Genomic DNA, 12,595 nt, shown 5'->3' with positions numbered 1-12,595 from the left:
ACACCATTAAGCCATTTCCCTTTCGGGGCAGGCGTGACTCACTCGGTAGGGGAAAGTATTTACTTAAATAGCACGAGAATTCCGGATCAATCTGAAAAATCTCTATCCCTTCCACGCCTAATAAAAAATTTAATACGTTCTACGTATGCTCTCAGAGAAAGTAAAATATTTCTAATTTAAAATTGCGTTGGAAATTCAGAATTAAGGAAGTTCACATTGCCATATTTATTATTTTATTTTAATTACTTTAAATAATGAGTAATTAATGCATATTTTTTAATTTTAATTTTGAAGAAAAATGTACAACATTTTTATCTGATATCATTGCACATTTTTCAGGAGGTTCGAACAGAATTTCTTCCTGAATATATTTTACTGAAAATAAGAATATGTTCAATATGTTCCGAATTTTAAGCAACTATTAAAATAGTAACCAAAATTTATAACGAAAAATTAGCAATCTTATTTTTCTCGTAGGCTCTAGGTTAGAGTTTAATATATTAAAGGAATTTTTCGTTATATAGTTATATATTTATAAGGACAATGAAAAAGATTATTTATAATCAACTCGCATAATTGTTCTATGCTTATTATAGTGGTCTAGAAAATATCCTTATTTTTCTCTTTCAAAATGGCTCGATGCCTAAGAATTGTTCCTTTTCGTGTAAAATGTCCACCGTATATTGGCAGAATTAAAAAAAATTAGGTATCTCTTAAGCCCATGATTTGCAAAAAATTGCTTATGTTATTTTAGTTTCCGCTGTTAATGGTTTTTTTTTCACTTTAGAATAGAAAAAGGATAAAATGCATATGTACTGAAGAAAAATTATAAATTAATAGGGGAAATTATAAAAGCAATTTAGTGCAAAAATGGACTTGAGAGATCCCTAAATATTTTTTTTTATAAATAATGTCAATATTCAGGGGACATTTTGACACTAAAAGGAACAATTTGTAGGGCAGGCATTTTTGAAAAAAGCCTTTTTTGGACCACGCTTCATTTATTCCTATTTTTTTACCACTTTTAATAAACTTAGTTAACTACCATTTAATCATATGCATATGTAATTTTTTGTAGGTCTTATGGTCTTCAATTGTTGAAAAAATATATAATAAACGAGAATTACTGAAAAATTTCGTTTATTCAACCTTTCGACGTTTCGGCATCACTGCGTGCCTTTTTCAAGAAATCTAAAATAAATTTATATAAATATCAACAGTTTTTTTACATTATAATTAACTAATTTGAAGTAAAAGAGATCAAATTACCTGTATTTTTTTTTTGAAGTGAACGCGAAAAAAACGATAAAAACTTTAAAATTTGAGTAAAAAATGTCAATGTTATTATGTCAAATATTAAAAACAAAAATAAAAACCAGTTAAAACTTCAATTTTTGTAACAAGTAAAAAAAAATGTTTTTTAAAATATAAAAGAAAACAAAAACTCCGTAACTATTATAAAGTTGTTTTTATTTTTTATAAGGATGTAATCTTATCATTAAAAAACCTCTTAAATTTTGAGGTTTTTGTCAAATTTAAATTTAAATTAAATTACAAAATTTAATACAGCGACTTAGAAATACTGTATTTTTTTATGTAAGTGTCTAAAATTCGTACGATTTCTTCCAATCAAAGACATTAGTTTGCATTTTCATAGGCACGATTCGACTTTTTCTAACCGAACCTTGATTATCCCTAAATTCGTACTTTTTATTTGAATTATGGATATGCTATAAAAGAAATACTAATATCTAAAGTCTCTCCGTGTACTTGTAGGGTTAAAAAAGAGAAAACTCACGACCGGCACTATTCATAAAGAGCGGACGCGAATTCGATGGCGGTTCCACATGCCCAGAGTGGGGGAAGTTGAAGTCCACTAAAAATACTCCCCTACCAGTCCATGCCTGGCACTATTCAGAGAGCGGACTGTATAATGAAATAAATTAATCCATTAAGTATGTAATTAGCCCGAGAAAGGTCCAACTTTATATGAATTGTTTAAACAAATCCAAAATGTCTTCAACAAAACATTTTTTTTCTAACATTCACTAATTGTGTAGTTAACTCTTAAGAGTACTTACTTTTTATTATTTACAGGGGAAATAAAAAGCTGAAATAATTCGAAATTTATTTAAACGTAACTTGCGAGTTTGTTACTTTTGTAATACAAAAAAATCATGTTGAAAATAAATAAAAACTCTAGCATGAATGATAAATAATCGGAAGAGAGAATCAAATAATCAGATTTAAAGGTTATAAGCTAGAAAATATTCCTTGAATGTTTCTTACCAAGTGACTGAAATTCAATTCACAAATAAATTCAATTTTCACTCATTTTTCTGAAAATTGGTATTTTGCTTTTAAAATCCTATGTTAATTTCAGAAACCTGAGCGTAGATCGTAATAATAATTACGAATTTAAAAAGAGCAATTTCTGCTGCCGACAATCTCTCAAAATTGTGGGAAGCCTTGACCTCTGGTAAAAAAAGAGATTTTTGGCCCACCCTCCTCCACACAGCTAACAATATTATACTCCTTTCTTTATATATATATATATATATAGGACAAAACTGGATACGATTTACATCGAGATTTTCCGAATTCATTGAATGTAGATTACCATGCTTCTGAATATTTCACGGATATTGTATCAAATCAGGCTGAAGAAATAATTAGGAAACACGATCCTGAAACTCCTTTATTCCTTGAAATTGCTCACCTTGCGCCACATTCAGGTGGTTTAATAGATCCACTTCAAGTTAGAGATTTGAAGGAAGTCAATAAAACTTTAGGATACATTAAAGATTTCAATCGAAGAAAATTTGCAGGTGTGTAGCAATTAAGAGATACATAACTCTTGCAATCAGTACACAAAAGTTCTTGTAATCGCCTTGCATTCATTTGGCATTACCGAGAAATCACGTGAAATCGAGTACAATCACATGCAATCAGTTGCAATCAAACCACAAAATGAGTTGCAGTAACCATAAACATCTTGAAAAATTACTTAAAATCATGTGCATTCACTTGAAATCAATTACACTCACACGCATCGACTGCAAATGGTCTGCAATCACACGCAATCTCCCTACAATAATTTAAAATCATATGCAATCATGAACTGTTGCCGTATAGTGACCCGTGCAGAAATTGCCCAATTTATTTTCGAGTTCCGATCTGGGCCCGATCAGATTTTCCACATGTGGCCCCAAGGGGGCAGATGATGTGGCTCGCGTCAGAACCACGTCGGGTCGGGTTAGGTTAGACAAGATTATGTCAAGTTTTCTGTTATCGTCGTGATATTGTTTTTCTTCCATAGAACTTAAAATTCCAAAAACAAATAGAAGATTGTGAGTTCGGAATCACAGAATTGTTGGTAAGATTTCTTACATCCGCAATGAAGACAAAGGTAAGCTTTAATTCACGAGAATCAACATCATAATTCATTGTTAGCTTCTGAAGATTTCCAGGAATGTATTTGAGAAAGCGTCGTCATTTTGAGCGCATTTATTATTTATGTGAATGAAAAAATGTTTTCCAGCTTTTTAGAATTTTATATTTTGTTGCTGATATTCCGAAAATACAGATTACCTTATACCAAATGTATGAATTTCCGGATTAATAACATTATCAATTAAATACTTTTTATATTTTCTCGAACCTAACCTAACTTTTTAAATCTCACTGAACGTGCCTCATGTGCATTAGTCAAACAAAAATTATTCCAAAGAATATTAAGAAGACTAAAAAATATTTACAATTAAAATTCATTTGTGTGTGTGAGTGTGTATATTAGATTTAAATTTGAACATTGTTTGTCAAAGCATAATAGTTTTCTTTAAAATGCAAACTCTTATCGATAAATTCAAACAATACAAACATATAATGTGATGTAATATATTGAAAATGTGATATAATGTATAATGATATATAATGTAAAAGATTGAAAAATTGAACTTTTGTCAAATGCAAAGTTGAAAAAATGTTAATATTAAAAACTTTTAAAATTTTACTAATTATAGAAATAAAAAATTAAAGGGGCCATATCTGGGCCAGATCGGATCCACTTTTTCGATGCCCAGATCTGGGCCGGGTCGGGTAGGGCGTTTCATTTACGGTCTGGAGCTAAACAGATTACTCTATCAGGCCCACATTTTTCCCGATCGGGGCCCGACCGGCGCCAAAACAAAATTTCTGCACGGGGACTTACAATCACGTCAAATTACCAGCAATCTCTTGGAATTACAGGCATTCGACTGAAATTAATTAAAGTCGTCTGCAGTCACTTGCAATCGCTTGAAATCTCGAAAAGCAACCATTCAAGTACATGCAATCATTACTGTTCATGTAGAAGTACGCGTATTCATCAGCAAGGCAGTTCTATTACTTTAAATTAATTGCACTCACATGCAATAATTTACAATCGCCCGCAGCCATACGGAACCACCTACAATCCTGCAAATTATTGTAGGTGATTCCGTATGGCTGAAGTTACCGTTAAATCGCTTCAATCGCTTGCAATCCATGTTGGATGCGCAACTCCTACAGTCAGTGTGATTTAATAACTTACAAATATCTACAATTACTCACGTTCACGTAAAATCAAGTTTAATTAAATTAAATCGGCCGCAATCGCTACCCATTAGTTACAGTCAATTTCAAGCACTTGCGATTACCTGGAGTCACAATAACATCTCTTTAAATCGTCTGAAATCACTCTGCAACCAATTCTAATCACTTTAAATCACTCGAAATCATGTGTACATACCATGCAATCACTAATTCCTTAAAATCACCTTTGATATCTAAATGCACCTGAAATCACTTTTATTTTCTTAGAACTACTTTCATTTGCCTGTAAACAGTCGCGATAATTTTTAGCTATATATAGCAATCACTTTAATTTATTTGCAATCAATATAAACCGAAATTTAAACATCCCTCGGGAGCAATATATAATTTTTTACTGAAAAAAATCGCATTGATAGTATAATAATATTTTTCAATTTCATCAGGAATGATGACAGCTCTCGATGAATCAGTAGGTCGTACAGTAGCTGCTTTAAAAAAGGCAAAAATGCTAGAAAACTCGATTATCATTTTTGCCTCTGATAATGGTGCCCAAACTGAAGGACTTTTGGAAAATATTGGCTCAAATTATCCTTTGAGAGGGGTAATGAATAAATCACATTTATTTGTCACAGCATTGATTTTCAACCAAATTTTAATATGAATGATATTATATCGCTTTTAAATATATTATATGGATTTCAGATCTATTTATTCAATTACTTATTAATATCTCTATTTACATTATCTTATAATAGAAAAAATTCATTTTAGCTCAAGTTCAGTGTATACGAAGGAGGTACAAGAGTAGTTTCCTGTGTGTATTCTCCGCTAATAAGAAAACCTTCGCGAGTATCAAATATTCTAATGCATGTAACTGACTGGTTACCAACATTGTATACTGCTGCTGGGGGCAATGTTAACGATCTTGGAGAAATAGACGGTGTGGATCAGTGGTCTAGAATTCAAAGTAACAAGGAAAGTAACAGAAAATTTGTACTTCTGAATATTGACGAGAAGGAAAAAACTGAAGCTGCTATTTATGGTAACTTCAAAATCGTTAAAGGTATGCAGTGAATAATAAAAGTAAATTTTCATTTTAGGGATCATTCAATATAAAATTTAACAGACTTAACAGCACAAAATGCTTAAGGCGTTGAGTTGAAATATATTGCATTTTCAAGAAAATGATTGAATTTTCAACCAATAAATATTAATTTTCTGCCGAAGCGGATAAATTTTCAACGAAATAGTTCAGTTTTCGAGCTATAAAGTCGAATGTTTTAAAAAATAGATGACCTTTAAACTTAAATACATGACTCTTCAACCAAGAAAGATGATTTTCAAAGAAAATAGTTAGATTTTCAAAAACAATGAAATTACTTTCGCAAGTTATTAGATTACTTTCGCTCGCAAGTTTGAGCGCGCCTAGAGCGCGCGACTGTTGATTCTCGCGCTTCGCGCTCGACGATGTATTCATCTCGCGCTTCGTGCTCGAAGGTGTATTTGTCTCGCCCTTTGCGCTCGGTCTTTGTAATTTCCCCACATTTGTGCACAGACCTATTAAGGTTAACGAACTAAACATCGACAACTGTAATTTGGTTATTGTGAATTCTCCTTTGTTAAAGCTACTTTGGCTTTAACAAACACATTCCCATCACGTGTCTCGTGCTTCGCACTCGATTTTGTCCAAAATGTTAAATTTTCTATATTATGTTTAACACTTCTGTATCAAACTTATAATACATTTATTGAGAATATTTAGCGATAGAAAGTTTCCACATAAAACTAATGCCTTCTTATTATGATGAGAATGTAATAATACATCATTTTTGTGCGACAAAAATTTGAATTTTCGATTTTTTAACAAAAATTTCAAAAATTTGTTATCATAATCGTTTAGGTCTTTAAAAACTAATATTTTTCTTTTGTTGACTTTTTCAATAAAATAATTACTTCAAATGTTACTGTGTTTACAGACTACAACGACAACGACGATAATGACAAGGCCGACAGGCAGACGTCATCGTAATACCGGTTTCTTTGGGAATTAGGGATTCTCGAAAAGTGAAAATTTCAAGAAATCCGCGATAGTCAGTTTTCCCATAAAACAATACCTTCTTATTATGATGAGAATGTAATAATTCAGTATTTTTTGTGCGATTAAAAGATGAATTTTCGTTTTTTTTAAATTATAAAACCTGTTATGATGACCTTGTAAGTTTTTCAAAAAGTAACGTTTTCCTTTTTTACCTTTTTTTATATCATGCGTTGATTGGTTTAGAATTTTCATTTTCGTTTTGTATTTTGAAAAAGCCATAACTGTGATAATTTTCTTGTTATCAAAAAAATTCATCAAGATAAATTGTTAACATTTTCGTATGCTATAAATAGCCGAACGTGGAATTTTAAAATCTTTAGCCCCTAAACCTGTGTGCCAAAGCCCAATTCGATTCAATTAGTCGGTCCAAAGACATCCAGTATACATACGACAACGACAGACAAATACCAACCTGAAAATTTTTTGTTCCTTCTGAGGAAATCTCAAAACGTCGATATTCGATGGAATCCGCGAAAGTCATTTTTCGTATGAAACCAATACCTTCTCATTATAGAGTGAATGTAAAAAGCGCGTGCCCTATCAAAGAAATGTGAAAATCAAAATCAAAAGTTGTTATCATAATCCTGTAGGGCCTTCAAAAAGCAAAGTTTTTCTTCTTTTGACTTTTTTTTCATAGCTTAAAATGTTCATTTTAGATTTTTTTTTGGATTTTGAAAATGCCCTAACTCTGATGATTTTGTATTTATAGAACAAAGTCATGAGGATAAATTGTTTGAGTTTTTGAGTACTATGAACAACCGTACATAGAATTTTTAAATCTTGAAAAAATGTGGTTTCAAAAATTTTTCGTACGATCAAATTTGGAATTTTCAACTTTTCGACCAAGTTAAAAAAATTGTTATCATGATCTTGTAGGGATTTTGAAAAGCAACGTTTTTCTTCTCTTGACTTTTTTTCATATCATGCGTTGTTTGGCTTAAAATGTTCATTTTAATTTGTTTTTTTGGATTTTAAAATGCTCTAACTCTGGTAATTTTTTACTTTTAAAAAAAGTAATTAGGATAAATTGTTCAACTTTTTAAATACTATAAATAACCGTACAGAGAATTTTGGAATTTTCAAAAAAGTGGTCAAAAAATATTCAAAATTTGCCCACTTTTTGAATTTACATCCAAAGTGGCTGGTTAACGAACTTGACCTTTAGTTTAGGACACTAAGCGAGTGTGCCAAAGGGCAATCTAATAGATTAATTTTTTCGAGAGTTATCGTGTTCAGAGATAGACAGGCACATTCGTAAAAACCTGTTTTTCGGTTTCAGAGGGTCTCAAAACGTGGACATTTGACAAAAACTGGGAAGGTCAAATTTTACACATATCTAATACCTTCTGCGATGAGAATGTAAAAATGGAATAAGAAAATGTGTAAAGTCTGTACTTAAATACTTAACCTGTGAAATAAAATCAACCCCTTCCCTCTGTGTCATAAATAGTCATAAAATCGGTTTACCCCCAACCCCTCCATCTATCAGTGTGATTTAGTTTTGAATGGTCTTTAAGGACAAGTGAATTTTATCCAATTCAACGACCCGACACTTTTTTGAAATATACCAACGCCACACAAAATGAGAATAAAATTTTGTTTGTAATTGTACAAAGAACCCTAATAAGGGTGATTTTTGCTCCAGGATTTGAAAGTTTGGTTCTAATTAAATCTAGATAAATTTATTAGCATTAGTCATTTTATAATTCAGAAAAGTATATATGATGTTCTATTCTATAAAAGTATAAATAATAAAGTAGTACAAATAATAAACTTTGAAAAAATGTTCATTTTAAGAAGGATGTAATAATAACACGTAATCTATTAAGAAAGGTTGATATTAATATGCAAGCGATAATAGAAATTTCACAGAGAACAAATCAATTAAATTAATGATAAATAAATAATTTGTTATCAACAATCGTATTTTTATAAATAGGGATATGCTCGATCCACGCTAGTCCAGCGCTTCATATGAGGGTCGTACTTGAAATTGAGTTAAAGACAAAAGCCACTTAATAAATATCTTGAATCATTAAAAAACTCTTCTAATATTGTTTATAACAATATAATTGTCGTGGGGGTGTAATAGGGGTGTCAAACCCATATGTCTGATAGATGAAATTCTTCGTTGGATAATTCTCCACGTGCCCCCATACTTTCCCGTCACATTTTTGCAAACCCTAAAAAATTATTCTAAAGACTCAAAAGAGTGATTTTCCCCACGCATTTTACATGGGAAACTTCAAGTCAAAACCGGTCCCTGTTTAAATAAAAAAAAATTAGGGAATTTGGAATAAAATGGAGGGATCGTTGCCCTCTAGAGCAGCGATTCCCAAACTAGTGCCGCCGGCCGATGAGGATGCCGCCGGCAGGGGGATGCCACTCCGGGCCGGGCAGCTAGGCAGGCTCCGAGGCAGGCTCCCCGCTGCGAGCAGAAGGCTATTTTCTTCGACTTTCGTATACCTACCACGAATGACCCTTTCATTGTTTTGAACTTGCAATAACTGATATTATAAAGACTTATCTAAATTAAATTTTAATTGGATAAATGAATTTCGTGATATAATTTAAAGAAAATGAAGACAAAGTTTTTGAAAATCGGTTAATATCCGAACTAATAAACGAAATATTTACAAATCTTGTAAATGCAACAAAAGTGCGATAACTCTTGAAGTTATTATCCTATCTTCTTCTACCCTTTTTTAACGTTTATTTGATAATCTAATAAATCTAACGGGACTTATTAAAATTCTAGTGATTAATATTTAACCAACTTTTCATTTTTCTCAACCGGCTCTAATTCTCTAACAACGAAAAGTTCTGCGAAGCAAGCAACCGAGCATGAACGACTAGCGTCCAGTGTCTCACTTGGGTTCCAGTATTGTGAAAAAATTTGAGGGTGGGGCCCCTGTCGCTCCCCAGAAAGTGCATGAAAAGTTTGGGAATCGCTGCTCTAGTGTGCAAAAAAATTTTGCCATGCATTTTTGGACCACCCTAGTCCTAGTGAACACTAGCATAGATCAGCGATTCTCAAACTGCTACCCGGCAGTTTGAGAACATTTCTAATGTTCATTTCTAATGTTAATTTCTAATGTTCTCGTCATACCCCAGAAAATCTAACGCTGCCTATTAAAATTCGCTAATGAATATTTAACTAAATTTTCCATTTTTCTTAATCGGCTCTAATTTTCCTATAATGGGAAGGTTGAGCGCGTCAAGCCAGCACATGCCTACATCACAGGCTGTCAAGTGTTCCTCCTTGGGTTTAAGTATTATGAAAAAATTTGAGGGTGGTGGCCCTACCGCTCCCTAGAAAGAGCGAAAAAAGTTTGGGTATCGCTAGCCTAGATCTCCGGAGAGTCGTGGGACAAAAAGTTTTTCTCTAAGCACTTAAACCTGTTGCTCTTGGTGGCTCGGAACCTACATTAAACTATGGAGTCCCCTCCCTCCACCAAGTAAGTGTGTGGGGGGTGTGTAAAGGAATAGGGAGAAGGTGCAAGAAAAATGTAAGCCCTTAGGGGAGACACATTAGAAGCTTCCATTCCATTTCATAATTAACTATATTGACTTGTCCTTTGCGAAATTTTTTCTTATCGATTGCACAATTATATCCTTCATTTTTAATAACTTTCGTGTTATTATTGCATTCGTATCTTAAAATTAATCTTTTTTCTTTTGAATTTATGTTAAAATAAACAAAACAAAAATCATATTTTAAAATATAAGACGACAAATCTCTGAAACATTTACCTAGCATCTATTTAGAAAAATTAACTTTAAAATCTGTTAAAAAAGATTAAAATATATATTAAATGGTTTGTCATCATTTTGCCCTGCTTTGCGTTACTTAAACTTAGAAGACCCATAAATTTCGTTGTCCCCATCATAAAAATGTTTCTCGCAGGGGTTTTCAGAAAACTTTTAATCTTTAATGGTGTATAAACGTTCCTTATTATATATTCTCTATTTGTTGAACTTTTAGCTCGATATATCATTTCATGCGAAATTATTATAATCCAAAAAAATGCTGGTAAGCTGGAATCGGATAAATGGTATATACCCTTAAAAATATCTTATTAGAGATAATTATTGATTTTTAACTTGTTATTTAGGAGCTCCAGAACTTTATGGCAACTATTATGGGGATTCGGGAAATAGCGAATCCTATCCAAAATACAATACCACAACTGTTCTCAATTCGTTAACAAATTTGGCCATCAATGAAAATTTGTTCTCCCAACTTTCATCAAGAACTTTGATAAAACTTCGAACGTTAAGTGAAGTTCGCTGCAAGAAATTTACTCAATTTTCCAATTGTTCTGAATTATGTTTGTTTAATACTTACATCGATCCTTGTGAAACTGTGGATCTATCATCAAAGTATCCAAATGTAAGTTCAAAAATTACCAATATTTTTTCAATTCATTTATGTAAAAAAAATTATTTTCCATGCCAAAAGATGTTATAAAATTTGATTTTATTCATTTTACAGATGGTAAAATTCTTGCAGAATAAACTGGACGATTATAGAAAAGTTTTAGTAAATCAAACAAATGCTAAACTAGATCCTGCAGGATATCCAGAAAATTTTAATGGTACCTGGATGCCCTGGAGATCAGACGCAAAAATGTAGGACTAAGGTTTTTAATTTTCAAAATATACATTTTAAAATGTTTCAATCCTTAAATTCAAAATGTTCACTCTGAATGGCTAAATTAATTAATTTCATTAATTAAAATTAACGGCTAATTGTGGTAGATTCACTGGAATTGCTCATTACTTCCTACAATATACTTCAGCACTAATTTGCAAATTGTCACAGAAGTGTGATCTGTCACAACTCCAAATTATTCAGATCAGAGTCTTTTATAAAATGCGAGTATGTGACTGGTCACAGAAGAGTGATTAGTGACATCTCCACCCCTCTTCTTTAGACCGCCCTTCAAAAAATACGTTTCAGTAACTAATCACAGAAGTGTAAAAGGTTACAGAAGAGTGATTAGTCATATTTCGAACCCCTTTTTAAGATCTCTCTTAAAAAAATATCTATCATTGACTCGTCACAGAAAAGTTATACGTCATATTGCAAACCCATTTTCCAGTTTACCCTTTAAAAATATTTTTTCCAATACCTGCTGACAAAAGAGTGAATGGTTTCAGAAGAGTGATTGGTCATATTGCGGACCCCGCTCCCAGGTCTCCCTTCGAAAAATATGTATTAGAGACTGGTCACAGAAGAGTGATGGGTCATATCTCGATTCCCTTTTCCAGGTCTCCCTTTACAAAATACGATTTAGTGACTAGCCACAGAAGGGTGTTTGGTCACATCTTGTGTCACCCTTTAAAAAATACGTGTCAGTGACTATTCGCAAAATAGGTCTGAGGTGTATCATAAGCAATTCTTAGTATGTTTGTAGTGTTCTGCGTTCCTAATTATATGCAAGCTTGTGTGTATTTACAACATAATCTTCCTTGTTTCATGATACAATTGTGAACTACTGTCTTATTGTGATGAAATTCTAAAAAATGTTGGTTTCCCTTGTATAATACAAAATATTGTGGGTGAATACCAGTGCATACAGATATTTTGAAATATTGCGAAAACAGTAGAACCTAATTACGGAATGTTGCAAAATCTACGTCAAATTAATATCCTAAGGATTCGGCGCATACAGCATCATGTAACAATCACTTTTTATTGCATAAATTAAAATTTTAGAAGTTAATTGTCAAAGTACTTCAATTAGAAATCTGCTGGAATTTTTCAGTATTTTAGCTACTGTTATAAATTGCTATTAATCTATAATGTGTATTCATAAGTTCAAAAATTAATTGGGGTGGCCAGAGTTATGAAAAGAAGGAGTAGTTATACCAATAGTAAAGAAAGGCAAGGGAGAGGAGGTTAAAGATTATAGGGGGGGG

The 12,595-nt window shown here is 32.1% G+C and overlaps 1 protein-coding gene across 2 annotated transcripts in view; it reads left to right on the top strand.

Annotated features, from left to right (window-relative positions):
* LOC117180393 (arylsulfatase J-like) overlaps positions 1 to 12,568 on the top strand; it is a 38,169-nt gene extending 25,601 nt beyond the window's left edge. For both annotated transcript variants that reach the window (XM_033372881.1, XM_033372880.1), the window contains 5 exons: positions 2,564 to 2,828; positions 5,016 to 5,173; positions 5,344 to 5,635; positions 10,786 to 11,063; positions 11,166 to 12,568. In XM_033372881.1, the coding sequence (XP_033228772.1) occupies positions 2,564 to 2,828; positions 5,016 to 5,173; positions 5,344 to 5,635; positions 10,786 to 11,063; positions 11,166 to 11,306 (1,134 nt within the window). In that variant the 3' untranslated portion in view covers positions 11,307 to 12,568. The remainder of the gene's footprint in view (positions 1 to 2,563; positions 2,829 to 5,015; positions 5,174 to 5,343; positions 5,636 to 10,785; positions 11,064 to 11,165) is intronic.
* Positions 12,569 to 12,595: the final 27 nt, after the last annotated feature.

The sequence above is a fragment of the Belonocnema kinseyi genome, chromosome 9 (assembly GCF_010883055.1).
Source record: "Belonocnema kinseyi isolate 2016_QV_RU_SX_M_011 chromosome 9, B_treatae_v1, whole genome shotgun sequence".
In the NCBI taxonomy this organism is placed as follows: Eukaryota; Metazoa; Arthropoda; class Insecta; order Hymenoptera; family Cynipidae; genus Belonocnema; species Belonocnema kinseyi.
Note: the sequence above shows the minus strand (reverse complement) of the source record. Positions and strands in the feature narration are given on the sequence as shown.